Below are 26,952 nucleotides of genomic sequence, written 5' to 3'. Positions count from 1 at the left end.
CGTGATATTCGTACAGTACACGCAAAAGACAAGAGTTTTAATGTTAAAAAAACGGTTTTTAGCGGAAACTTCTGGGTGTGACTTCCAGGACAGGTTGATGGAAGCTTTTAAACGATACTTATGACACTTGACGTAACGTAAACATAATTGATGAACACCCACCAGAACAATAGACTGGGTTGGTATAATTTAAACCAATTTGAATACCCCCTAAGCGGTACTTGTTGCAACACGATACCAAACTCGTGTCTTCGGGTTCTCGCCGTATGTTTTCAGTCAACTGTTGCGCTCGTTGCAGAAGAGAATGGTACTCGCGGGTACTCTAGATACGCGCTAGTTCTTTCGGTTTGCGTCTTGTAGTGAGTTTTATGAATGAAAAGTAAAGAAAAGTTTTTCTAGGAATTTTTGTCTGCCTGAGAAGTAAGTACCTTACACACGAATTAACTATTTTGTACGAAGGTGTAGAAGGGCCACAAACATTTTTTTTCTTAAATTCCTGAATTTAGGTAAATTCCGACTTTGAACTCAAAATTTAGTTAAATTCCGACTTTGAACTCGGAATTTAGTTAAATTTCGACTTTGTACTCGGAATTTAGTTAAATTCCGACTTCCAACTCAGAATTTACATTGTCACATTGCAAAAGCTTTTCAAACCAAATTAGACAAATTTTTTCAATTTGGCAACATTGCAAACATTCTTCGAAGCAAATTAGTAAAATTTGTTAACTTTGGCTACATTGCAAACACACTTCAAAGAAATTAGTCGGACTTGTCAGTTTGGCTACATTACAAACACTCTTCTAACCAAAATTGTAGAATTTGTTAGTTTGATAACATTGCAAGGACACTTTTGAACCAAATTACCAAATTTTGTCAGTTAGGCAACATTGCAAACAGTCTTCGATCTAAATTAGGAGAGTTTGTTAATTTGGCAACATTGCAAGAAAACACACACACACTTCAAAGAAATTAGTTGAACTTGTCAGTTTGGACAGATTGGAAACACTCTTTAAACCAAAATTGTAGAATTTGTCAGTTTGATAACATTGCATATACTCTTCAAACCAAATTAGTAAAATTAGTCAGTTTGGCAACATTGCAAACACTCTTTGATCTTAATTAGTAGAATTTGTCAGTTTGACAACATTGCATTAATTTCCGAGTTTGAAGTCGGAATTTAACTAATTTCCGAGTTTGAAGTCGGAATTTAGTTAATTTCCGAGTTTGAGTTCGGAATTTAGTTAATTTCCGAGTTTGAAGTCGGCATTTCACTAATTTCCGAGTTTGAAGTCGGAATTTAGTTAATTTCCGAGTTTGAAGTCGGAATTTAGTTAATTTCCGAGTTTGAAGTCGGAATTTAGTTAATTTCAGAGTTTGAAGTCGGAATTTAGTTGATTTCCGAGTTTGAAGTCGGAATTTAGTTAATTTCCGAGTTTGAAGTCGGCATTTAGTTAATTTCCGAGTTTGAAGTCGGCATTTAACTAATTTCCGTGTTTGAAGTCGGAATTTACTTAATTTCCGAGTTTGAAGTCGGCATTTAGTTAATTTCCAAGTTTGAAGTCGGGAATTAACTAATTTCCGAGTTTGAAGTCGGAATTTAGTTAATTTCCGTATTTGAAGTCGGAATTTATCTAATTTCAGAGTTTGAAGTCCGAATTTATCTAATTTCCGTTTGAAGTCGGAATTTAACTAATTTCCGAGTTTGAAGTCGGAATTTAGTTAATTTCCGAGTTTGAAGTCGGGAATTAACTAATTTCCGAGTTTGAAGTCGGAATTTAGTTAATTTCCGTATTTGAAGTCGGAATTTATCTAATTTCCGAGTTTGAAGTCCGAATTTATCTAATTTCCATTTGAAGTCGGAATTTAACTAATTTCCGAGTTTGAAGTCGGAATTTAACTAATTTCCGAGTTTGAAGTCGGTATTTAAGAAAAATAACGTCTGTGGTCCTTCTACGCCTTCGTAATTTTGCTTTTAAAATTTATTAATACAAAAGTTTTAACTTTAGAATACACATTTTGTGGTAATTTAAAAATCAAGTTAAGTAATTTATTAATGCCTGTTTTCCTTTAAGTTTAAGCTAAGTTGAAGTTTGAATGTGACAGATCAGGTGCAAAATACCACAGTCTAAACTAAACTTAGCCAATGTTGGGGAAATGTACATAATTAAGTTTATTAAGTAGTATTCTAATCAATAAACTTTGACAGTTTGAATTCACTTTGCTTTGCTTATTTATAAACAATTTACATACGATGTAAGAAGGCGAATGCCTCATTTCTTCAGAGGTGGTCGAAGGACCAATATAAATGCGCAAACTTTTGAAAAAGGTTCAATCAGTTAACTAATAATCACAAAAACTACAAGTTACATCAAAATAATATGCGATATGTCAGTTATCTACCTATTTAACGATTTTTTGCTAAAATCAAAATTAAGGAAGTTAAGGGGGTAAAGATGATTAAAAGTGTATTCTTAATTCAGAAATCAAATACTCAGTTATGTTTTTTTTTAAATAAAAAAAAGTACTCCTTTCTGCATTCAAAAGAGTGCGGAAAATACACTTTACCGCACCCGAATAGGGCACAGTCATTTTCGTAACAAGTGCGGAAAGTGATTTTTGATTTCGCGCACGCTGACTGAAGTTGTCCAAACGAGTGAAGCGAGCGAGAGCAGCAGACGAATGCGAGGAAGACACTTTCCGCACCTAATAAAAACATAATTTTTTCTAATAATAAATTTAACAATATTATTTTTTTATACATATTCATATTAGGTATGTCTCCGCTTCGCGTCGTTCGGTTAACTGCAATCAGCGTGCGGAAAAGTGTCACTTCCGCACGCTGAAATGTTATCATTCGCTATGTCATCATCCGTTCCTATATGGTGGGCCACCCTGTATAGACTAGTGTTTTTTTTTCTAATTCCCATGACCTATAGCGTTGCCTACAATGAATCAGCAAGAAAAAGTCAACCGCAATAATTAGAGAACAAAAAAAAAATGTATTACCTTATTTGCATATCTATACCGTATGGTGCCACTCAGCGTTTGGTATTATTACCAAAACAGATAACGCAGAGGACTTTGAGAAAACTTGGATGGCCGTAAAAGGCTGGATGAAAGATGCTGCTGAACTGTCTTGAACAACTCAAACCCCCATAGACTTTAGATGACCGACACCACAATTTAACTCATCTTACCAAAGAAGGTGGTTGAGGCATTGCAAAATGAATCCAAACACAAAAAAGCATGACCAGAACAAACGACAATTGCGATGAGATAGAACAATATGCATTGTGTATCTAGAGAGGTTTTTTAACAAAATCAAATACTTATCAAAAGAGTTTCAGCCTCGAAGGCAAATTAGTCAAGATAAACTTGGAGATACTATAATGGATGCCACAGGGATTGTCGATGTCTGGAAGAAATACTGCTCAGAACTATTTAGCGAAAACGATAGCTCTAACCGAGAGAATGTGGACCTTGAAGATCTAAACAAGGAACCTGCCATACTAAGAATAGAAGACCAAATAGGTATAACAAGGCTTAAGAACAACAAGGCTGCAGGAATTGACGGTATCACCGCAGAGGCAATGTAAGAAACACAAATAGACCTAATGCATATGACATGCAAACAAATCTGGAACTGACAAATGACCCGATGTGTGCCCCTTTGTAGTGCCAGAATGGGCAACAGACTGATTCAGGAATGCTGGGATGTCCTGAACAAAGTGGCAGAGAAGAAGCAGGTAAACCTAGTCTGGATACCGGCACATATGGGGTTTGCGGGAAACAAGCGGGCTGATGCACTGACACGGCTCGGGTCTTCTGAGAGTCCAATAACTGGCGAACTTCACATAGGATTAAGTATCAGACAGGTAGCAAGCGCACTAAGTCACTGAGCGCTTGAAGGTAAAACAGAGACGTGGAGAAAGGCGGAAGGGTGCAGACAAGCCAAGGAATTGATTGGAATCCCATGCGACGGTAAGGCAAAATCCAAATGATTGATGTCAATGAGTCGCTGGGCCTTTAAAACACTGATTGCGGCCAATTTGTGATTGTGGCCATCCGCGTGAGCGACAAGAGTGTTCTCTTACACTCAAGCACCAGCGCAGGCGTCGTTGAATCAGCTTTTAAGACAGCCATTGCTGCCTTTCTGTCCGTACAGATGAATATATCCTTCCGGCCCCGCATTGGATGATCGCGAAGATCTCGGCTTGGAAGATGGTAGCCTAGAGGGAAGCTAAGCCTCGTCCCCGAAGTCGCACCATACACACCTGCCCCTGCCCCCGTCACGGTTTTGGATCCATCTATAAACCAGAGTCTCCATGCGACGGGAGGATAGAGTTTTGAGAGAAATCCCAGTCCTCCCTCTCGGGTACTACAAATTTAGAGGTGCGCTTGACAGAAGTGTTGGAGGCACCCGATCCTGCTTCATCAATCAACAGTTCCGGGCACTCCCTCAACGCCTCCCCCCAGCCCCCGAGATGACCCCACGATTCAGCTGAGTCTGTAACCAGCATATTGAGACTTGCCAGTCTATGGACTGCCCTGGCGGCTTCTTTTTGTATAAACAGGGGCAGCAGCTCGAGCCTACATAGCCGCTCCAATGCCCTTGTTGGGGCAGTTTTCATTGCACCTGTAAAGACGCAGAAAAGTCTTTGAACCCTGTCCAACAAGGCTCGTGACTTGGCCGTATTCATATCCCCGGACCAAACCATCACTCCGTATGTTATCATCGGGCGAACAACAGCGCAGTAATTGGTGATAGCCCTGTTCTTGGTGATAGCCCTACATTACTACTGTTTGTTCACCATGTGGAATGGCGGAGGAAACATCATATTATTAGGAGTCTGCCATCGCTGGTCGTTTGTGAGGAGGCGCTTTCTTGGGGCCTCCACACTCTCCTGCAGGGAACTGTCTTCCTTGGAGTGGGGACGGATCATTGCCTTCATCAAAGAGACGGGACGTCTGGGTGGCGTTGGTCAGGGGTGGTAAGGTGGGGAGAGTTTGAGGGAAAACGGCGAAAAGGGCCTTAAGGGCCGGACCTTTTAGGGTCCCCCCGCATTATTACCACTTCTACTAGTACTGAATGATTGCAGAGAAAATGCAATAAAATGTAAGGTTAGTTTACAGTTTAGTTTAAAACTTGAGGCCTAACAGCAATATCTACTTAACTTGCTATAATAGTAAAACATACGACAGTATTATTTAATCATTAAGAGCAGTTCAAGTGTGCCAATGTCGTAGAATGTGGGAGATTCGTTATACAACAAACCCGTCTGCAGATTCAAGTTCGCATGAAAGTCAATTTCACCTATTTTTCCATGTGTTTACACTTGATGTAAAAGACCGAGAAGGTTGTTAACGCTATTTTATGGATCGGTTAGTTGATTGCAAAAAAATATAATAATTTGGATTTGACCGGGTAATATTCAATAAGTTTCTAGTACAACTACCGGAGGTCAAAGCGATTTAACGACCCAAGTCCCATTGGAAAAATCGAATTGTTGCACTTTCAAGGATCAAAATGAAAGGGTGGTACTTTATTGTGGCAGTATTACGAAAGCTGCACATTTTCATTCTAAACAACTTATTAGGCTTAGATGTTGCCACTGAGTGACCAATAATTTGTTTATAATCAATTAAAACGCCACTATGATTCTGCAAATGTTTTTCCCGTGGTATTTTAGCAGAAAGCTCAATTACGCTAAGAAAATGCAGCATAATATAACACTATTGTGTGTCAAAGAATAATTGTATTAAGAAACTAAATAATTAAGTTGCTAATATGACTAAATATGTTAATGAGGCAAAACCTGTTCGGTTGGGAAAGAAAGGAAAACTAAAATGACTTAAATATTTGTGCAGTAAACATCTATTAAACTGTTCAATGTTGCTCATAAAACTATTTGATGTTTAATAAATATTATGTAAACAAAACTTGAAAAGTTGAAAAATACCATATATTTTGTAATTTTAGTATGTATACCAAATAATAAGTAATTATACACATTATAGAAGAACGCCATGATGTAAGTAAAATTCCCCAAAAATATTGAAAATCGCTTTTATAAAGTTAAGTTAATCTTAATTTAAATATAATTCAACAAGTAATTTTAACTGGTAATTCCTGGTTTTAGTGTTAACGCAACCGTATAATACTGCAAAAATGAAGCTAAATCGTTAGATATCAATTCTATAGAGTGTGTGCATGGAGTATGGAATAAATTCGATTAAAATTCAGAGAAAAACAGAAATTGAAGGTTTTTTACTTTTGGGGGACACCCTGTATTCAGCCGCTAATCTGAGACACCCTGACATCCATTTTGCCCTAATTGTCACCGTTTTGGGGATGACCTGGAAATTATATCAAATTTGACAATTGTCAGTGCGTGACACCCTTAAAAAATGACATTTTTACAAATGATAGTTTACGTCATTTTTGTATCAAAAGTTTATTTAAAAATTCCAAAATGTTTCTCCTACACCTTTAAATTTTTTGACAATTTTGGTTTTTAATTTTTTAAGAACAAACGGTACCTGGCATCAAAAAAGCGCATTGAAGGTAAAAGTTGTGAGTGATTGATAAAAACTTTAGACCTCTAACTTGAGGCGTTCCTGAGATATTTAGCAAAAACTACAAAAAAACCAAGGCCAACTTTGAGGCCCTCTAGCGGCCGAACAGGGCAACTTAGACGTGTTCGCTCAACGTCACGTGAGAGCACCGTTTATTAGATTTCTTTTGTTATATGACTCCTTTATACAGGATGGTTGAAATAAGCGAGTTACGGACGATTTTCTGGAAAAGTGCACGAAAATTTTGTTCAAATGAGGAATTTCTGTCAGATTCAATCAACTATATACTACTAGAGCAAAAACAATTGAGGATACAGACATTTTACATCAAGTAGGCCTAGAATTTGATGTAGATTCCAAAAATCAAATAAAAAATAGGTCAACCCATTTAAGAAATGGTTTGTTACTCAAATTTTGGACACCTTATGTCCTGTCCTTAAGAAGCATGTATCTTCCTTAGGAAGAATTTTTCAGGAAAATGCCATAATGTCCACTTATTTTGTGATGGGCTATCGAATGGTTAATTATTGGAATTTAAAACTCGACTACCCTGTATATTTGTTTAAAAACTTAGTACCAATAAGCTAATAATAAAATTATGTAACCAATCGAATGGATGTATTCAGATAAGCTTCTGGCAACATTAGCCTAAAGTTTTCGTCTACTACATATTTTATTAGGTATTCTGTCAGCTGTAGATGGTAGATTTGTAGATTTATAGCTGTCGGGGTAAGAATTCACTGCAGTGGTTACTAAAGGTTGGACTGAGGCTAGTCTCATCACAGTTCCTCATCCAGCTTCCTTAATAAAGGCCAGCAGCTGAGTCGGTTTTAAAGAAGACATTTCCCTATCATTGATAATGGTGTTACCAAACAAGTTGGTCCTTATGTTTGAGACTGCATCACATTCACAAAGTCGGTGTTCAGAAATTTCTTCCTCATCCCCACAGTATCTGCAATCTCCGTGATTTCCTAGGTCTATTCGCTTCTTGTGGACTCTCAATTTCTCTTGCTCAGTTTTACCAATTCATTACTCCTTTCCCGGTTGTAACCTCCAAGAAGTTTCTTAGAGTGCGCCAGTCCAGTGAGTTGTTCCCAGAGCTTGGCTCTTTAGTGTTCCTCCTTCAATTTGAGTTCGTGTTTACAGGTTCACCCTTCTATCCCTCAAGCCATAGAAGGGTTTAGCCAGAACATTGGCTTTCTCATTTCTCTCAATGCCTCTATGAGCAAGGAAATTATTATTTCTGCCTAGTTTATTGAGTTTGCCTAGATATTCCCATACCGTTTTAGAGCTGACAATGGTTGAGCTCAGCGCTGTTATGGCTGTTTGGTTACCGATCAGAATTGCAATATCCTGCTTGCGATAGCCGTTGTTAATGCTGAATTGAATGCATCTTTGTATTGTGTGAATTTCCGCCTAAAAGAGACACACTCCTGCTCCTGTTCTCTTGTGTGTCTTGGACCCATCTGCACACCATTTAATGGTGTGTTCCCCCAGACTGTAAGTAACAGATTCATTGGTCCACTCTCTCTGGTTGCTTAACTTGGTAAAAAACGTACATCCAAAGTTAAATTTCCTGATATTTGTTTTATCTTTCGGATACATCAGATGTGGAATGCTTTTTGATAGAGATATCAAAGCTTTCCTACTTACCAACAATCCTCTTCCAACTCCGTTCTTAGCCATTCTAAACAAAGCTACGACCCCAGGTCTTTCCTGCCAAGCTTCTGGCAGTTTCCCGAATGTGCTTGTTCCAAAGGAGTTCTTACAGTGAATTTGGCTGGATTTATAGTCAGTCCCATAGCAGAGCACCATCTTTCAGTGACTTTAATTCCTGCTTCTACTAGTTCACATAAAGTGTGTTCATATTTGCCCTATGACGCGTACCCTATGCAGTGCACGCCAGTGCTTGTTCGCTTGTTGAGTAGTTCATCTACCACTAGGCTCCACAGCAGAGGTGAACATACTCCTCTTTGAGGAGTGTCACGAGTCGTGCCAACTTCAATGGTGCTACTTCCCACTGCAATTTCAGCAGACCCTGTCGCAAGCGTATCACTCATCAATTTCATAATTGCTTTGTCGACACCCATTTTCCTGTAGGGCACTTCTGATTCATCTTTGTGAGTAACAGCTATTATTATGCATGCTCGTTGAATAATATACTACTTTTATAAACCAGACTTAATTGACGGTGTGTAGATTTTTTGTAACTTTTGACCGAAATTCCAATTCCACATCTATGTGATTGACCCAAATAATTAATTCAACAACGTTCTCTCACTCAAATCCGACTAATTCTTGAACATTTGCTAATCAGACGGACGGTTTTTCGATTGCACATACATACACACGAGCCCCGGTATTTACATCGCGTTATATAACACCCAGGTCACTTAATAGTGGCTAATGTCGAAACAACAACTATTTGATACTGTACGGTAAATTACTGCTTTCGGGTAATAAGTTTAATTTAGTGAATTTTATGTAGGAGGAAGCTAATTGCCCCGTTTGAGTGGACGCTAAATCGACGCAACAAATTGTCCACCTAGAAACCTTCAAATTCTTCAAGCTCGCGAAGAAAATTGCGCTCCACTTATTTTCTTCGATTATGATTTGTATGTACGGTTATATAACTGAAAATTGTTGCTGTACTAAATACGGCTTTCGATGATAAGCTTCAGGTGTATGGGACCGAACAACGTCACATACGGCACGAAACTTATTTAACGTTATAGTTATTAAAGTCCTTTCTTTCTTCTGGGTTGATACCTGGTAATTGCCAACAGCTGGTCTGGGGTCCAGTCCCATCTTCATACGGTGGTTGTTCAGTTTTAGCTATTTCTGACAAGTTCATGAACGATTCGAAATCTTTCCTCTGCAAGTTGGTCACATATTCAGGAAGTTGAACCATTGGCTGGTCTGGATCATCTTCTGGTTTGCCAAACATGAGATCTACGGGTCGTCTCTCGTGAAGACTCTAAGACTCATGGTGTGAACTCCGGCAAGCCAAGAGGAATAGCGGTATCAGCTTGTCCCAATTTCTTTGATTATCGTTCATAGGAGTGATGATCCTGTTATGTTTCTCGACCATTCCATCGGACTGGTTTTTTTTATTCCTAAAACGGTCATTAATTGTTTCCAAATACCATAAATTCCTGCCTTGATCCGTGCGAATCTTCAAAGGTACCCATGGTTTGGAATTAGGTTAGTTATCAACGCTTCTGCTACGCTGACTGCTTCCTCATTTGGCAAAGGTACTACTTCTGGCCATTTTGAAAAATAGTCCATACCTATCATCAGATATTTGTTGCCGGATTCAGTTCGGGGAAATGGACCTCCTATATCCTCATTTCGATAGTGTTCTTGGACCATTCTTTGATGAACACAGTTCGCACCGCTTACACCATTCCTTGACGTCTTTTCTGCAGTTGATCCAGTAAGTCCGGTTTACTCCAAAGTGTCCTCCTCAGCGACTGCGTTGTAGTTCTCGCAGCACATTGTCTTTGCAGGAATTATTGTTTGGCTAACAAAGCGTTTTCCATTTGCGAGTAATTAAGTCATCTCCCAGTCGAAGCGAATTCCACTGCAACCAGTAACCCTTTACTGTTGGTCCATGGCTGGAAATCTCTTGCCAATCCGGTTTCAAATCCTTCTCCAACTATTTTCTAATTACGTTGTGTCCTCTTTAGAAACGCTGCTCTTCATTGTTTTTGCAGCTTCTTTGTTCGTCCCTTTCCTAATTTGACTAATCCTGCAACCATCGTGAATTTGTCCTTTCCGGTGTCTTAAATCACAATCAAAAGCTTGACGTTTCTCTACATATCGTGGTAATTGTCCTTTCGGGTTCTTCCTGGTTACGCCAGTTCTGAGGGGTCGGTAAACGAAACTATTGTCCGCAATTCCAGCGGTAATGTCCTTTACGTCCACAATTATAACACGTTTTCTTTAGCAGAGGAGTACCGGTGATTTGTTATGATGACCTGATTCCGTCGGTACTTAGGGTTTGGAAAACGAGACCACTGTCTGCAATTCCTGCTGTAGTGTCCTTTGGGTCCATAGTTGTAACATTTTATATCTTCTCTAGATGGAGAGTGACTAGAATTTCATCCAGCTTTTTAACAATTAAATTCAATGTAGAATCTTCTTGGTCTTGGTTATCCGAAAATTTTACTTTCCGCACTCTTTCCTTTTTGTAGGTGATGTTCTTTGCAGCTTCAAATTCTACACTGTAAACTACGGTATCAGTCAAGTTGCTAAAACGGCCAAGGCGAACCGCCTGCGGTATATCGACGGCTACGATACCATTAGTGAAGTTTTGGATAGAAATCTGGTTCAAAAACTCTTCCGGTGCCTGTGGATATGCCAGTCGAAGTAGCTTCTCAATTCAGCTCTGATAGTTCTTGGGCTCTACTCAATTGGCTCTGGAACACTGTCAAGCGCGTTGGCAAGGGAATAGTGATCTATCCTCTGCTTTACATATCTATTTGTTGAACTCAACACGAGAGGATCAGAGGAATCGGAGATAGAACATCGAATAATATCGGCAAACAAAGCCTACTTCGCTCTGTCCCATATATTCCGCTCCAAAATCATACACAGAAAATCAAAAATCAGGATGTACAAGACCATCATCAGGCCGATACTATGCTATGGATGCGAGGCATGGGTCATCATAAAGAACTCACAGAATAAACTGGAGGTGTTTGAAAGAAGAATACTAAGACGGATCTTCGGGGCATTAAATGAAAATGAGATATGGAGAAGAAGATATAATCATGAAATCTACCAACTTTTCAGACTACAGAGAGACAAGACTACAGAGGCTACGATGGGCAGGCCACGTAGTAAGAATGCCGGATAACAAGCTACCAAAAAGGGCCCTCAATAGTAGGATGCAGGGCAGAAGACCACGGAAAAGATGGGAGGATGGAGTGACAGAAGACGCGCAGAACTTGATAGGTGTCAGAACCTGGAGGAGGGCGGCGTTGGATCGACAGTGTTGGAGGCGGAAGATAGAGGAGGCCAAGGCTCAATTTGGACTGTAGCGTCATTGGAGAGAGAGAGTGATCTAATCTAATTTCGAGAGCTTTACCATGTAGTGCCAGAACCGACTTAGTGGCTTTTTGATGTCCGGTCCACCCATTAAGACGGCAGCCTCAAACTGCTTCCTATACAACTCCCATGGAATTTCTCTTCCTTCTATCCAAAGCTTGAAAAATAGCTTCTTTCTGTCCGTGTTCCTCTTCCTCTTGTTTTTCTCGTCCTCGTTCCTCTTTCGCTAGTTTTTCCCTCTGTCGCTCCCCTTAATCCAGGCGTCGTTGTTCTTCCAATTTTTGAGCTCGAAACAATTCAACCCATTCCTTAATTTCAGCCATTGCGTCGTCATTGATCGTTCTAGTATTCACCATTCACGTAGAGTACAATTCCTCACTCACTTATCCCACTTCTTCTCTCACCCAAGTTATAAGACGTTTGAAAAGTAAGCATATAAGGGCACTAACGATGCAATGTTTTCATTTCTGGAAAATCTGTACTTGAAATTAAATGACCAGGAGGCGAACTCCGTAACGATGTAGGAAATAGAAAACGCATAGAAATAGACAAGAAAGAAAATTTCTTTCTATTAACTGTTGGTACTCTCTAAGCTATTTTCTATCACATTCGGCTGACACCGTCAACAGAAAACGGAAACTTATCGGTCCTAAAAACATTGACTAATTTCTAGTAATAAATCTAGGGCTTTTACTTGTTTCGTCGTATTCAGGGTTAATGACAAGTATCAATGACAATAATTTGAATAATTCTACGTTTTTACTACTTTTTTTCAGTAATTAATCATATTTTTAAGTTTACATTCTAAAATAATTCGTTTTGTTGCCATTTTTGTTCTTGGTTTTATTTATTGTAGTTCTGTCTCCTTAGCTTCTTATTTTCTTGTTGGACCATTAATATTTTTCAGTTGCTTGTAAACAATTTTTATGCATTTTGTGAAGAAAGTAGGATGGGACTTTAGGATGTGTTGATGGAACCCATAGCCATAACACAACCATTCCATCATGAACAGCTTACACCTCAAAAACAATAACTAATAGGTGCAAGGGGGGTGCAAACAACCAAATGGTCCCCAACCCAACCTTATTGACACAATGTTGACACTGACGGGCATAAAGGTTAAAAAACAAAACATTTGAATTTTAGAAGACGACGGAAAAGAAAGATTGGTAAATACAAAATTTCATAGCCGCAAGAGAGATAAAATCATAGCAAGACCTCATTTGGTCTTTCTATTTTACACAACCCGAATAGCTACGTTGAGTGCCGATCTTCACCAATTGAAACGTAGAGAGTACCATATATTACGATAGAGAAGGGTTTTCTATGATAGCAAAGAAATTTCCTTGCTATTCGTTAGAGAGTTCGCCTTCTGTGTGCGATTGCTGCTTTCTGTGACTTGACAAAGGCATTTGACTGTGTCAGTCATCATCATAGAAAAACTTCTTTTTGGTGGAGTCCGGTCTGTTGAGCAGGGGATGGAAAGGGGTGTGCCACCAGGTTCCATCCTGGGATCCATTTTGTTTTTGATCTATCCTACCAATTTTCTATAATAACAGGAATCCAGTCCACATAAATGAAACAAATTAAAAGGAAGAATTAAGTAATTGAAATTATTAGGTAAGCTATTATAATCGCGACTATAAGAAATGTCAGGTTCATTCAAGTTCGGAGAAACCTAATTTGAAACAAACAAAACCCAGTTTCGTAACAACGAAAGCCTTTCACATTGCAGGTCTTAGACTTTATACCGCGAGTTTTTCCATTAAAAAAACTGTGCGTATAACAATATAAACGATCGCATTTTTGCGGTTATGTCTACTTTTTTCCCTTATACACCACTACAAATGCAACTAATTTGTTACAGATATAAATGACTGATCTCTTCGACGACAAAAATGATTAAAAATGCACGAAACTTTTTGAGCAAGATACAATCGGCGCTGAATTCCTCCCTAGTCTACTGCACTGTAGATAGATACAAGGATATAGTGCGCTTTTAACTGCCAACCAATCGGAGAGCCAAAAAATGCCATATTAGAGTGTTACAAGTGTAGGAAAGTGTTCGAAAACTAGTCAGAAAGTCAGAAAATGGCAGTGATAGCAGTACCAACTATTGCGACAGCAGTAAAAGCTGGAATAGCTTTGATTGGTGCGGGCAAAATAGCAGTGTTGCCATTCCTGATTGCTGCCTTCACCTATTTCCACTATGACCAGTTTGATCCAGAAAATAGACCGGTGAGTAATGTCTTTATATTTTTACGTATACAGGGTGAAAACTGTCAGGACCATTGGGAGTTTAAAACGGTCGACAGTCAGTGAGGATGACGTTCGGATTAGCTGTAATTGGTCTCTCTCATAGCGCACGCTGAAGATTACCTCTGATTGGTCTATTTCATATCGCACAGTTGCGTAAAGTTTATGTTTATGTTTATGTTTATGGTAACCTCCTAGTTTAACAAATTATAAAAAATTATTGAAAAACAAACAAACTTAAAAGGAATTTTACTAATATCAATCATCATTTTATGATATTGACTTATGAATTACTTTAATTTTGCGAAAATAGGCTGACAGAAATCCAGATGCCAAATACGATTTTATAGTAATTGGATCCGGATCAGCGGGTTCCGTGATGGCAAACCGGCTGTCCGAAGTACCCAACTGGAAGGTACTACTTCTGGAGGCTGGAGGTCACGAAACCGACATCTCCGACGTGCCAATTTTAAGTTTGTACTTACACAAGAGCAAACTGGACTGGGGTTACAAGTGAGTATAGGTCACGTACCTGAAACACAAAAAAAATGTTAAAAATAAAAATATAAATTTGATACAAAAATGTGTTTTAATAGAACCGAACCTCAAGAATCTGCTTGTCAAGCCATGATCGAGAACAGGTGCAGCTGGACCAGAGGCAAGGTTCTAGGTGGTTCCAGTGTTTTAAACACTATGTTGTATATTAGAGGAAATCGTAGGGACTATGACAGGTATGTAAAGGAAAATATGGAAAAAGTCACATTATGTACCACAAAAACTAATGGAACACCAAAAGTAGCTTATTTAACTAGTTCCATTACTAAATTTGGTTCCATGTTAAATGTAAAGTTGGTTATTAAGTAAAAATTAATACTTTCATGATATTTGTTTGTTTTTCGATATTTTTAGATTACAAATTGATTAATGAGCTAAAAATACCATTATTAAACCATGAAAATTTACTACAATTTTTAGTATACACTTACTTACTAAAAATTGTTGTTACTTACTTACTAAATAAATTTTCATGATTTTTAGTTGGTTTTTAATATTTGCAAGGTAAAAAAAACAGTTCTGTTTATTTTTTAAATACAAACCAAAATTTCTTCGTCGTTGTAGGAAAGATAATAATACGCATTGTGTGGATGTGGTTACTACTACCGCATAATACGATAGTAAATATCATTTATTAACTATCCTAATGTGTCTTTTTATAGGTGGGCACAATTTGGCAACGAGGGCTGGTCCTACGAAGAAGTGTTGCCGTATTTCCTCAAAAGCGAAGACCAAAGAAACCCTTACCTAGCCAAAAACACCAAGTTTCACGCCACTGGTACCAACTGAACCATCTGAATTTAAACGCACCGTTCTCACGAAAGTATTATTTGCAGGAGGTTACCAGACTGTGCAGGATTGTCCCTATAACACACCCTTAGGAATCGCTTTCCTGGAAGCTGGACAGGAAATGGGTTATGACGTACGAGATGTCAATGGAGAAAAACAAACCGGGTTTGCACTGTGGCAGATGACCATGCGACGTGGAACCAGGTAGTTTTATCACTTACTGGATTTTGCACTAAATTTATTTTTGTACAATTTATACAAAAAAAAATATTTAGTATTAAAAAAAGACGCAAAGTCATCGTATACGTAAAAATGACGTCACTAGGCACGTCCCGTCGCCTCAGAAAATTCGCGACCAGTCCGATTTTAATACTATCAATTCTTTAATGTCTTGCATGCATTGTAACTTATGTTTTATATTTGAATAATTTTTGTAATGTTTTAAATATATTCTTTCTTTTCATTGCAAAACCGTTTTTCATAAATGTAAATTAATTAATTTAACGAAATAAAAAAATTCCAACGAAAATTCAGAAATGTCAAAACAAATTTAGGTGCAGTACAGCCAAAGCATTTTTGAGGCCAATCAGACTGAGGAAAAACTTTCATTTGTCGCTGTGGAGTCATGTGACTAAGATTTTAATTGACCCTACTACCAGAAGAGCTTACGGGGTTGAGTTTATTAAAAATGGACAAAAACATGTAAGTATTTTAATTAGTTTATTCAAAATTGAACTTCATTGAACAGTTTCATAAGTAATAATGCAATTTAATTGTATTAGTAGTTGTAGGCAAGTAATTGGTTTTTGTCAAGGTCGGTTGGAACACAAAGTCGTCCAATCAATACACTTTTCCTCTTGACCCACTAATATTATGACCCTTATGGTCAACATAAAATATAGCAACAATGGCTGCGTTTTGCAATTTTTAGTAAGTAATTTACAATAAACCATATGTGGTATAACAAAAATGTCTAAGTTTAACTTGTGTGCTCCAAATAAGTGTCCACAGTGCCCCAAATAAGTTTTACTTTGTCCAGTAACAGTGTTGCCAACCCTTAGATGATACAATTTCCCCAAATGCGTTAAAAAGTTACCAGATTTCTCTAAAATTCCCCATTTTTTTAGGTTCTTTGAAGTCTTGCTTTAATAATTTTAAAATAGAATAGAATGGTATTTGACAGTTTGCATGATTTTGACATACGGAAGTAGCTTCAAAGAAAACAGCTTCACGTCACTTGTCAAAAATACAGCTCATGGAGCAGGATAATTTCCCCAAATGCTTTAAAAAGTTACCAGATTTCTCTAAAATTTACCAGATTTTTTAGGTTCTTTGACGTTTTGCTTTAATAATTTTAAAATAGAATAGAATGTTATTTGACAGTTGGCATGATTTTGACATGTGGAAGTAGCTTCAAAGAAACCAGTTTTACGTCATCTGTCAAAAATACTGCTCATGGAGCAGGATAATTTCCCCAAATACTTTAAAAAGTTAGCAGATTTCAGTAAAATTCCTCAGATTTTTTAGGATTTTTGAAGTTTTGCTTTAATAATTTTAAAATAGAATAGAATGGTATTTGACAGTTTGCATGATTTTGACATGTAGAAGTAGCTTGAAAGAAAACAGCTTTACGTCATCTGTCAAAAAGACAGCTCATGGAGCAGGATAATTTCCCTAAATGCTTTAAAAAGTTACCAGATTTCAGTAAATTTTTTTAGGTTCTTTGAAGTTTTGCTTTAATAATTTTAAAATAGAATGGAATGTTATTTGACAGTTTGCATGATTTTGACATACGGAAGTAGCTTCAAAGAAAACAGCTTCACGTCATCTGTCAAAAATACTGCTCATGGAGCAGGATAATATCCCAAAATGGTTTAAAAAGTTACCAGATTTCTCTAAAATTCCCCAGATTTTTTAGGTGCTTTGAAGTTTTGCTTTAATAATTTTAAAATAGAATAGAATAATATTTGACAGTTTGCATGATTTTGACATGTGGAAGTAGCTTCAAAGAAAATAGCTTTACGTCATCTGTCAAAAATACTGCTCATGGAGCAGGATAATTTCCCCAAATGCTTTAAAAAGTTACCAGATTTCTCTAAAATTCCCCATTTTTTTAGGTTCTTTGAAGTTTTGCTTTAATAATTTTAAAATAGAATAGAATGGTATGTGACAGTTTGCATCATTTTGACATGTGGAAGTAGCTTCACAGAAACCAGCTTCACGTCATCTGTCAAAAATACTGCTCATGGAACAGGATAATTTCCCCAAATGCTTTAAAAAGTTAGCAGATTTCAGTAAAATTCCTCAGATTTTTTAGGATTTTTGAAGTTTTGCTTTAATAATTTTAAAATAGAATAGAATGGTATTTGACAGTTTTCATGATTTTGACATGCGGAAGTAGATTCAAAGAAAACAGCTTCACGTCATCTGTCAAAAATACAGTTCATGGAGCAGGATAATTTCCCCAAATGCTTTAAAAAGTTACCAGATTTCTCTAAAATTCCCCATTTTTTTAGGTTCTTTGAAGTTTTGCTTTAATAATTTTAAAATATAATAGAATGGTATTTGACAGTTTTCATGATTTTGACATGCGGAAGTAGATTCAAAGAAAACAGCTTCACGTCATCTGTCAAAAATACAGCTCATCGAGCAAGATAATTTCCCCAAATGCTTTAAAAAGTTACCAGATTTCTCTAAAATTCCCCAGATTTTTTAGGTGCTTTGAAGTTTTGCTTTAATAATTTTAAAATAGAATAGAATAATATTTGACAGTTTGCATGATTTTGACATGTGGAAGTAGCTTCAAAGAAAACAGCTTTACGTCATCTGTCAAAAATACTGCTCATGGAGCAGGATAATTTCCCCAAATGCTTTAAAAAGTTACCAGATTTCTCTAAAATTCCCCAGATTTTTTAGGTACTTTGAAGTTTTGCTTTAATAATTTTAAAATAGAATGGAATGTTATTTGACAGTTTGCATGATTTTGACATGTGAAAGTAGCTTCAAAGAAAACAGCTTCACGTCATCTGTCAAAAATACTGCTCATGGAGCAGGATAATTTCCCCAAATGCTTTAAAAAGTTACCAGATTTCTCTAGAATTCCCCAGATTTTTTAGGTTCTTTGAAGTTTTGCTTTAATAATTTTAAAATAGAATAGAATGTTATTTGATGGTTTGCATTTTTTTGACATATGAGCTTCACGTCACCTGTCATAAATACTGCTCATGGAGCTGTAAAAAATATTTTGTGTAAACTTTAACAGATTGTACTTTGTATTGTACTAAGTTCTCTGTTATTGTACAGTTTAATGGAGACGATTTTCATAGTTTATAAGTTTATTACAGCTCAAAATGAACAGATACACGTCACGACTGTCCACTTTCTACTCATGGACCTATAAATAAGTATTTAATATGATTTACAACTGTATTAACCATGTATTAACTATAACACTGTTTTGAAGCCAGTTTTGTAGTTTTATAGCTTTATGGAGTGATGTTTGACAATTGTGACAGATGGAAATATATCCACAATAGACAGTTACACGTCAGAACCACCAAAAAACAAATCATGAAACTATAAAATGCATTATAATATAATTATATTGCTTTTAGACCCGGCAACACTGGCCAGTGATTTTATAGACAAAACAAAAGTACAATCCTATACGTAATCCCATATGTCATTTAATGATCATTTTAAATAATTTATTATTTAATAAAGAGGAAAAGTTACTATTGGAAATCTGAATGGATCACAGGAAATCTTTTTAATTTAACTAAAATCTATTTTATTCCTTTTCTAGACTGTTTTGGCTAAAAAAGAAGTCATCCTCTCAGCTGGAGCGATCAACACTCCTCAATTGCTGATGTTGAGCGGCGTCGGACCTGCCGAACAACTTCAACAACACGGAATCCAGGTGATCCACGATTCTCCAGGTGTAGGAAAAAATCTCCAGGATCACATTGCTGTACCCATCACATTTTTGATTGATCATCCCATATCTTTGGTATGTTGGGTTTTATTGATGTTTTTAATCTAAATGAAATCTGTTATAATAAACTATCTTCAATTTTGGTACACTAAATGAAATCGGTTCACTATGTCTTTATACAGGGTGGAAATATGCAATCTGAACTTTTTTGCTCAGACCACTGAAAATTTAATAAAAATAATTTTTTTCATTAATTTACTTACTTTACCAACTTTTTTGTATCTTTGGGCCTAAAACCAGTAATTAAAGAAAAATATTATTTTCTTGCAGTTATCAAGTTAATGTGTAATAATAAAAAACGAAGTTAATTTGTAGGGTTTCTTTGTTGTTTTTTGTGTTACACGTAAAATATAAATAATCTTTGAAAAATTCATTGAATTCGATAGAAATGAATAATACAATCGAAGAACTTCATGAAAAATATTTAATTATTCTAACAAAATAAGAACTTTTGTACAATTTTGAACCACTCTGTGAACCACTGTAATAACCGAGTTACAAGATGTTTTAAGTGAAAACTGTCAATTTCTGACTAAACTGTCTTTTACAACAAATAACTCAGTTATTTGACATTAAACAGAGGTCCTGACTCCTCGCAGTAACGAAGAACTGGAAAGGTATACGGTATCTATCCAAAACAAAATTGTCATTGAATAAAAGGAATTCTGTCCGATGAGGATTGTTTAAACAGATGGAGCAACTAATACATGGTGGAGCCCTGAACTGGAACACCTCAGAAAGACAGCGAGAACGACCTTTCACAAGGCAAAACCAACAAAACTCAAAGAAGACTGGGAGATAAATCAAGCAACCTCAGAGAGTTTCAAAAAAGTCTGCAGATAAAAGCAAAGAGTAGCCTGGAGAGACTATTGTGAGGCAGTCGAAGACTTCCGACAAGTCTCTAGGCTACAGAAAGCACTTTAGAAAGAGTATCGGCATCCTGGCGAGGGAAAATGGCGACAAGGCTGCCAACCTCCAAGAGAGCGCTGAGATTCTTATGGAAACTCACATTCCAGGTTCTGTCTTTCCTGGAACGACAAACTGAATGAAAGTTCCAAAAACACCTTCACAATACGACTGGCAATGTGCTAGTGCAGTAATTGATGAGGACAAAATAAGGTGGGCCATATCCGGCTTTTCCCCCTTCAAGTCACCAGGACCTGACGGTATAAGACCAGCCCTACTTCAATGGGCAATGGACATTCTTATGCCGCACCTGGTTGGAGTATTCCGAGCCTATTTAGCTCTGAGGTATATTCCCAGTAAGTGGAGAGATGTACGAGTGGTATTTATACCCAAACCAGGTAGGATGGATTTTGCGAGCGGTACTTAAGAGATGAGGTGCTGGTTCACAACCCACTTCCCCAAATCAGCATGCATATACACCAGGTAGGTCCACTGATTCGGCCCTTCACCAAGTGGTTGGCAGAATCGAAAGATCATTGGATAATAAAGAATCCACCCTGGGTATATTCATAGATATCGAGGGAGCGTGTGATAAAACAACCTTTCCGACAATTACCCAGCAGGAATGTAACCCTGGTAGTAGGAGAATGGACACTTAAGATGCTCTCCACTAGAGCAATATCAATGTAGAAGACATCACAGTGAGAGGACTGGTCATGATGGGATGTCTACTTATCACCCCTTCTTTGGAACATAGGTCTGGATACCCTAATTTATCACCTCAACAATAATAGATTCTACACAATTGCATACGCGGATGACATAGTTATCTTGCAGACCGGCAAATTTGTGAACACACTGTGCGATGGAGCGCAGGATGGGCTCAAATTAATAAACACCTCCATACTATGGGGCTAGTGGAGACACCTCTATGCAGGATGTGTGAACAGGAAGATGAAACTGTCGGGCATGTCTTATGCGAGTGTCCGGAGTTATCGTCAATAAGAGAGTGTATGTTCGGTGAGTCTTGGCCTACACCTGCCGACATAAAAGAGATGTTCCCTAGTGACCTTCCTGGGAAAGGCAGAATGGACGGTGACCTAGGTGGACAACTCGGGATGATGTACAATGGGTCACATGTGCTGTGGGTCTACACTCACCCTCCCCACTCTACAGATACAGAACCACAAAATCTCTTTCATTTAGTCATTTAACAAATTGTTGATCTAAAACATCGAAAATAACTCACATGTTGCAAAAATTAAGATAGAACGGTGACGAATGTGTCATAAAAACTGTAATTCTTTATTTTCTTAGGTTTTAAACCGGCTGGTAAACCTAAATACAGCCTTAAGGTATGCAATAAAAGAAGATGGTCCTTTAACTTCATCAGTCGGTTTGGAAGCAGTTGGATTTATTTCCACCAAGTACGCGAACCAAACAGATGACTGGCCAGACATGGAATTTATGATACTGAGTACAACAATTGCTGCAGATGGAGGTATAGTACCCATATTTTCTAGATTTGTACTCATATACGAACAAACCATCGGCAGTTAAATTCCAAATGGAATCATAAAGCAATACAAAATAATGCCGGCAAAACATGTTTTATAAAAAAACTTGCCACTTTTCAATACAATACTACCACTTTTCATTTCAATAGCAAAATTCCATTATTCTTAACAATAATTGTAAATACCTTATGCGGTTTGTGAGATATTTACTCGTAAATTTTCACATCACGTTTATCTAGTAGTAGTCGATTTTAATATTTGGTTAGTAATGTTCACACTTTTTTGAAGAGAAAAAACGATAACATAATTAATGAAAACATTTTTCTTCTTCATATGCCGTCTTCCTTAATGAAAGAGCCACATTTCAAATCCAGTCCTTTTATGGATTGCGCTCTTAACATCCAAGTTTACCATTCATAACATTCTGGAAACCTTAACCCAATGGCTAAACTTAATTTCCCATTTTTGAACATTGAACTGTATTTTACAAATTTATTCCGGGCTATTTCAATCTTCCAGCGTAAGTTGTATGTTCTCAATTGTAGTTTTTGATATTACCATATATTCGGTTATACTTAGTTTTACTACTGTTTTTCTAGTTAACATTCTAGAATGATGCTCTTTTGCTTCCAAATCTCAAAGAAAAGTTATCCTTTACTAAGGTGTTAGGTGTGTTAGAGGAATTTGGTAATATTACAATAATTCTACAGACATCTCGCAAATTGATTTTGGAGGCCTCTGAGAGTTTGAAAACATTATTAGGAGAGCTTTCAGGAAGTTTTTAAAAGCCTTATTTGGCATTTCCAAGGGACTCCAAGTCCAAGATTCTAATATTTTTAAAATGATTTTAGAGCATTTGGCTTTTATTAAAACGTTCATGAATGCCTGTAGCATTTTTAAAAAAATTCTTTTAAAAAAGTTTCCAAAGTTGTTAGAGGACTTGTCATTTTCTTTTAGTTATTATTAGTTTGTTATTTTCTTATAAAAAATATTGTACCTAATAAATGCGGGAAGTGACACTTTTCCACACACTGATTTCAGTTAACCGCGAAGTTCAACACGCTATCGAGTGCGGAAAAGACACTTTCCGCACGTATTAGGTACAATATTTTCCCTACGATCCTGCAAAATACTACATCTAAACATGCATTTAATACTTTTTATGTCATTCTATATGTATGTAGATGAAGGGGTTACAATAGAAAACCAGTAACGTTAATTTCTTCAAGGTGGGTTGTCAGTTTAGATTTTTAGACGTTGTCAAAATATAATTTGGTACAGTCAGGAAGAAAAGCGGTGTCAAAGTTTGAACTCCCAGAAACACAGTTTGAAAAGAGAGTTAAGGACAAAATCGCATGTCGAACTCATTTGGAGTCAGAAAATGACAGTTTAAAGCACATTTTGAATTTTCATTAAGTTTCCTATCCAAAAACCTGAAAAAACACTACAAAATCTTGTACAGTCAGAGAGAAAAGCGGTGTCAAAGTTTGAACTGCCAAAAACACAGTTTGACAGGATAGTCAGACACATAATCGCCTGTAAAACCCATTTGGAGAAAGTAACTGACTGTTTAAAGCACATTTTTGGAATCTTCATTAAATTTCCTATCCAATAACATAAAAAACACTACAAAACTAGGTACAGTCACGAAGAAAAGCGGTGTAAAAGATTGAACGGACAGAAACACAGTTTGAACAGAGAGTCAGAGACATAGTCGCCTGTAAAACCCATTTGAAGTAAGTAAATGACTGTTTTAAGCACATTTCTGGAATCCTCATTAAATTTACTATCCAACAACCTTAAAAAACACTACAAAATCTTGTACAGTCAGGGAGCAAAGCGGTGTCAAAACTTTGAACTGCCAGAAACACAGTTTGAAAGGAGAGTCAAGAATAAAATCAAATGTCAAACTCACTTGGAGTAAGAAAATGACAGTTTTAAGCACATTTTTGGAATCCTCATTAAAATTCTCATTTAACAACCTGAAACAACACTACAAAATTTGGTACAGTCAGAGAGAAAAGCGGTGTCAAAGTTTGAACTGCCAGAAACACAGTTTGACAGGATAGTCAGACACATAATCGCCTGTAAAACCCATTTGAAGTAAGTAAATGACTGTTTTAAGCATATTTTTGGAATCCTCATTAAATTTCCTATCCAACAACCTTAAAAAACACTACAAAATCTTGTACAGTCAGGGAGCAAAGCGGTGTCAAACTTTGAACTGCCAGAAACACGGTTTGAAAGGAGAGTCAAGAATAAAATCAAATGTCAAACTCACTTGGAGTAAGAAAATGACAATTTTAAGCACATTTTTGGAATCCTTATTAAAATTCTCATTTAACAACCTGAAACAACACTACAAAATTTGGTACAGTCAGAGAGAAAAGCGGTGTCAAAATTTGAACTGCCAGAAACACAGTTTGACAGGATAGTCAGACACATAATCGCCTGTAAAACCCGTTTGGAGTAAGTTAATGACAGTTTTAAGCACATTTTTGGAATTCTCATTAAATTTCCTATCCAACAACCTGTAAAAACACTACAAAATTTGGTACAGTCAGGGAGAAAAGAGGTGTCAAAATTTGAACTCACAGAAACACAGTTTGAATGAACAGTCAAGGACAAAGTCGCATGTTAAACTCACTTGGAGTAAGAAAATGGCAGGTTTAAGCACATTTTTGGAACCCTCATTAAAATTCTCATTTAACAGCCTGAAACAACACTACAAAATTTGGTACAGTCAGAGAGAAAAGCGGTGTCAAAATTTGAACTGCCAGAAACACAGTTTGACAGGATAGTCAGACACATAATCGCCTGTAAAACCCATTTGGAGTAAGTAAATGACTGTTTTAAGCACATTTTTGGAATCTTCATTAAATTTACTATCGAACAACCTTAAAAAACACTACAAAATCTTGTACAGTCAGGGAGCAAAGCGGTGTCAAACTTTGAACTGCCAGAAACACAGTTTGAAAAGAGAGTCAAGAATAAAATCGCATGTCAAACTCAGTTGGAGTAAGAAAATGACAGTTTTAAGCACATTTTTGGAATCCTCATTAAAATTCTCATTTAACAACCTGAAACAACACTACAAAATTAGGTACAGTCAGAGAGAAAAGCGGTGTCAAAGTTTGAACTGCCAGAAACACAGTTTGAAAGGATAGTCAGACACATAATCGCCTGGAAAACCCATTTGGAGTAAGTAAATTACTGTTTTAAGCACATTTTTGAAATCCTCATTAAATTTCCTATCCAACAACCTTAAAAAAAGCTACAAAATCTTGTACAGTCAGGGAACAAAGCGGTGTCAAACTTTGAACTGCCAGAAACACAGTTTGAAAGGAGAGTCAAGAATAAAATCGCATGTCAAACTCACTTGGAGTAAGAAAATGACAGTTTTAAGCACATTTTTGATATCCTCATTAAATTTCCTATCCAACAACATGTAAAAACACTACAAAATTTGGTACAGTCACGGAGAAAAGAAGTGTCAAAATTTGAACTCATAGAAACACAGTTTGAATGAACAGTCAGGACAAAGTCGCATGTCAAACCCATTTGGAGTAAGTAAATGACTGTTTTAAGCACATTTTTGGAATCTTCATTAAATTTCCTATCCAATACATACAGTCATGAAGAAAAGCGGTGTAAAAGTTTGAACGGACAGAAACACAGCTTGAACAGACAGTCAGAGACATAATCGCCTGTAAAACCCATTTGGAGTAAGTAAATACTGTTTTAAGCACATTTTTGAAATCCTCATTAAATTTCCTATCCAACAACCTTAAAAAACACTACAAAATCTTGTACAGTCAGGGAGCAAAGCGGTGTCAAAACTTTGAACTGCCAGAAACACAGTTTGAAAGGAGAGTCAAGAATAAAATCGCATGTCAAACTCACTTGGAGTAAGAAAATGACAGTTTTAAGCACACTTTTGGAATCCTCATAAAATTTCCTATCCAACAACCTTAAAAAACACTACAAAATTTGGTACAGTCAAAATAAAACATAATGGCAATGTTATTAGAAACAGTAGATTATTTAAAAAAATCGGAGGATGGTAGATGAACCACAAAAACGGTAAAAATACCATTTTAAGGGTATTCCTGGTAACAATGTGTCTATCTACGTCTAGAAGAGCATTGTTTTGTAATAGCTCTCTTTTCTTATCATGGGATCTACAACTTTGAAATCTCCTGTATAGATGTATGTATTTTATCTACCCAAATTACCTAACATCGATACCCAACAACGATAGATTAGATAACTTTGTGTTAAATCAGTTGTAATAACGTAATTTAACCTCTTGATGAGGTGCTCTGAAGCATGTCGAGCATACCTTTGACAATCTTTGACCAGATTGTGAGTAGTTTACCCATTCTTGTACTATTACACCTTCACTGTGTGACTTCTCTTTTACTGAACTTGTATCACTTTCAGTACCTTCACTAAAACTGAGTTTGTTTTATAGGAACCCAAGTGAAAAAAGCCCACGGTGTCACTGACGATTTCTACAACGAAGTCTACTCGGACATCAACTACAAGGACACTTTCGGCATTTTCCCGATGATGTTGCGCCCCAAGTCCCGGGGAGAAGTCAAGCTCAGATCAAAAAACCCCCTGGACTACCCCTTGCTCTACCACAATTATTTGACTCACCCTCATGACGTGAACGTGCTAAGAGAGGGAGTTAAAGCAGCAATTGCTTACGGTAGTACTCAAGCGCTGAAGCGTTTCGGTTCGCGTTTTTACGAAAAACAGACTCAAGTGCCCAAGTGCAAACATTTACCCCCTTACACGGACGAGTACTGGAACTGTTTCATTCGCCAGTACACTCTTTCAATTTATCATTACTCTTGTACGGCCAAAATGGGGCCTCAACAAGACCCCTACGCTGTAGTCGATCCTCACCTAAGGGTATACGGAGTGTCAGGGTTAAGGGTGGTAGACGCTAGTGTTATGCCCACCGTGCCCAATGGAAATATTAACGCCCCTACTATTATGGTAGGAGAGAAAGCTGCGGATCTTGTAAAGAGCTACTGGCTAACTGCGGTAGGAAGAAGAAAAAGAGATGTCCAAACTGAGCCGGTGTTGAGATTTAACGCTAGACTGTGGAATGATGGGAACATGACTCGAGTGGTTGTATAGTAGTTTAATGACTTTTCTAGTGATTAGTGAAATAGGGAGTGTACAGCAAAGTGGACGATTTAAGCTTGCCAGACAAACTTCAAATAGTAGAAAGGTTGCTCAACTTACTTTAAGGCCAAATTTAGGATAATAAGAAATAAAAACAAAGTAGCTGTA

At 37.1% G+C, this 26,952-nt stretch overlaps 2 protein-coding genes and 1 long non-coding RNA gene across 4 annotated transcripts in view; 1 reads left to right on the top strand and 2 right to left on the bottom strand.

The window, feature by feature from the left end:
- Positions 1 to 26,952, bottom strand: part of Flo2 (flotillin-2) — a 262,398-nt gene that overhangs the window by 92,206 nt on the left and 143,240 nt on the right.
- On the top strand, positions 269 to 26,952 carry LOC145726707 (glucose dehydrogenase [FAD, quinone]). 2 transcript variants are annotated; one of them, XM_081975933.1, is made up of 10 exons: positions 269 to 420; positions 13,496 to 13,866; positions 14,198 to 14,397; positions 14,481 to 14,615; positions 15,102 to 15,217; positions 15,276 to 15,432; positions 15,783 to 15,930; positions 19,034 to 19,237; positions 21,446 to 21,629; positions 26,120 to 26,952. In XM_081975933.1, the coding sequence occupies exons 2-10, from the start codon at positions 13,720 to 13,722 to the stop codon at positions 26,794 to 26,796; spliced, it is 1,968 nt and encodes a 655-aa protein (XP_081832059.1). In that variant the 5' UTR covers positions 269 to 420; positions 13,496 to 13,719; the 3' UTR covers positions 26,797 to 26,952. The 2 variants fall into 2 exon arrangements, with proteins under 2 accessions (XP_081832059.1, XP_081832060.1); XM_081975934.1 differs by lacking the exon at positions 269 to 420 and adding an exon at positions 13,110 to 13,248.
- The window catches only part of LOC145726718 (uncharacterized), a 112,557-nt gene continuing 99,723 nt past the window's right edge, over positions 14,119 to 26,952 (bottom strand). Inside the window, exon 3 of the long non-coding RNA XR_014177647.1 lies at positions 14,119 to 14,416. This is a non-coding gene — a long non-coding RNA (uncharacterized LOC145726718). The remainder of the gene's footprint in view (positions 14,417 to 26,952) is intronic.

The sequence above is a fragment of the Ips typographus genome, linkage group LG3 (genome assembly GCF_016097725.1).
Source record: "Ips typographus isolate SLU linkage group LG3, UJ_Ityp_2.0, whole genome shotgun sequence".
Classification (NCBI taxonomy): domain Eukaryota; kingdom Metazoa; phylum Arthropoda; class Insecta; order Coleoptera; family Curculionidae; genus Ips; species Ips typographus.
Note: the sequence above shows the minus strand (reverse complement) of the source record. Positions and strands in the feature narration are given on the sequence as shown.

What these genes read in the sequence shown, in the direction of transcription:
- LOC145726707 (XM_081975933.1), top strand. Translation starts at nt 13,720, where the DNA reads ATGGCAGTGATAGCAGTACCAACTATTGCGACAGCAGTAAAAGCTGGA. An exon ending in AAACTGGACTGGGGTTACAA is followed by an intron (nt 14,398 to 14,480) that starts GTGAGTATAGGT and finishes GTGTTTTAATAG; the next exon opens with AACCGAACCTCAAGAATCTG. An exon ending in TTGATCATCCCATATCTTTG is followed by an intron (nt 19,238 to 21,445) that starts GTATGTTGGGTT and finishes TTATTTTCTTAG; the next exon opens with GTTTTAAACCGGCTGGTAAA.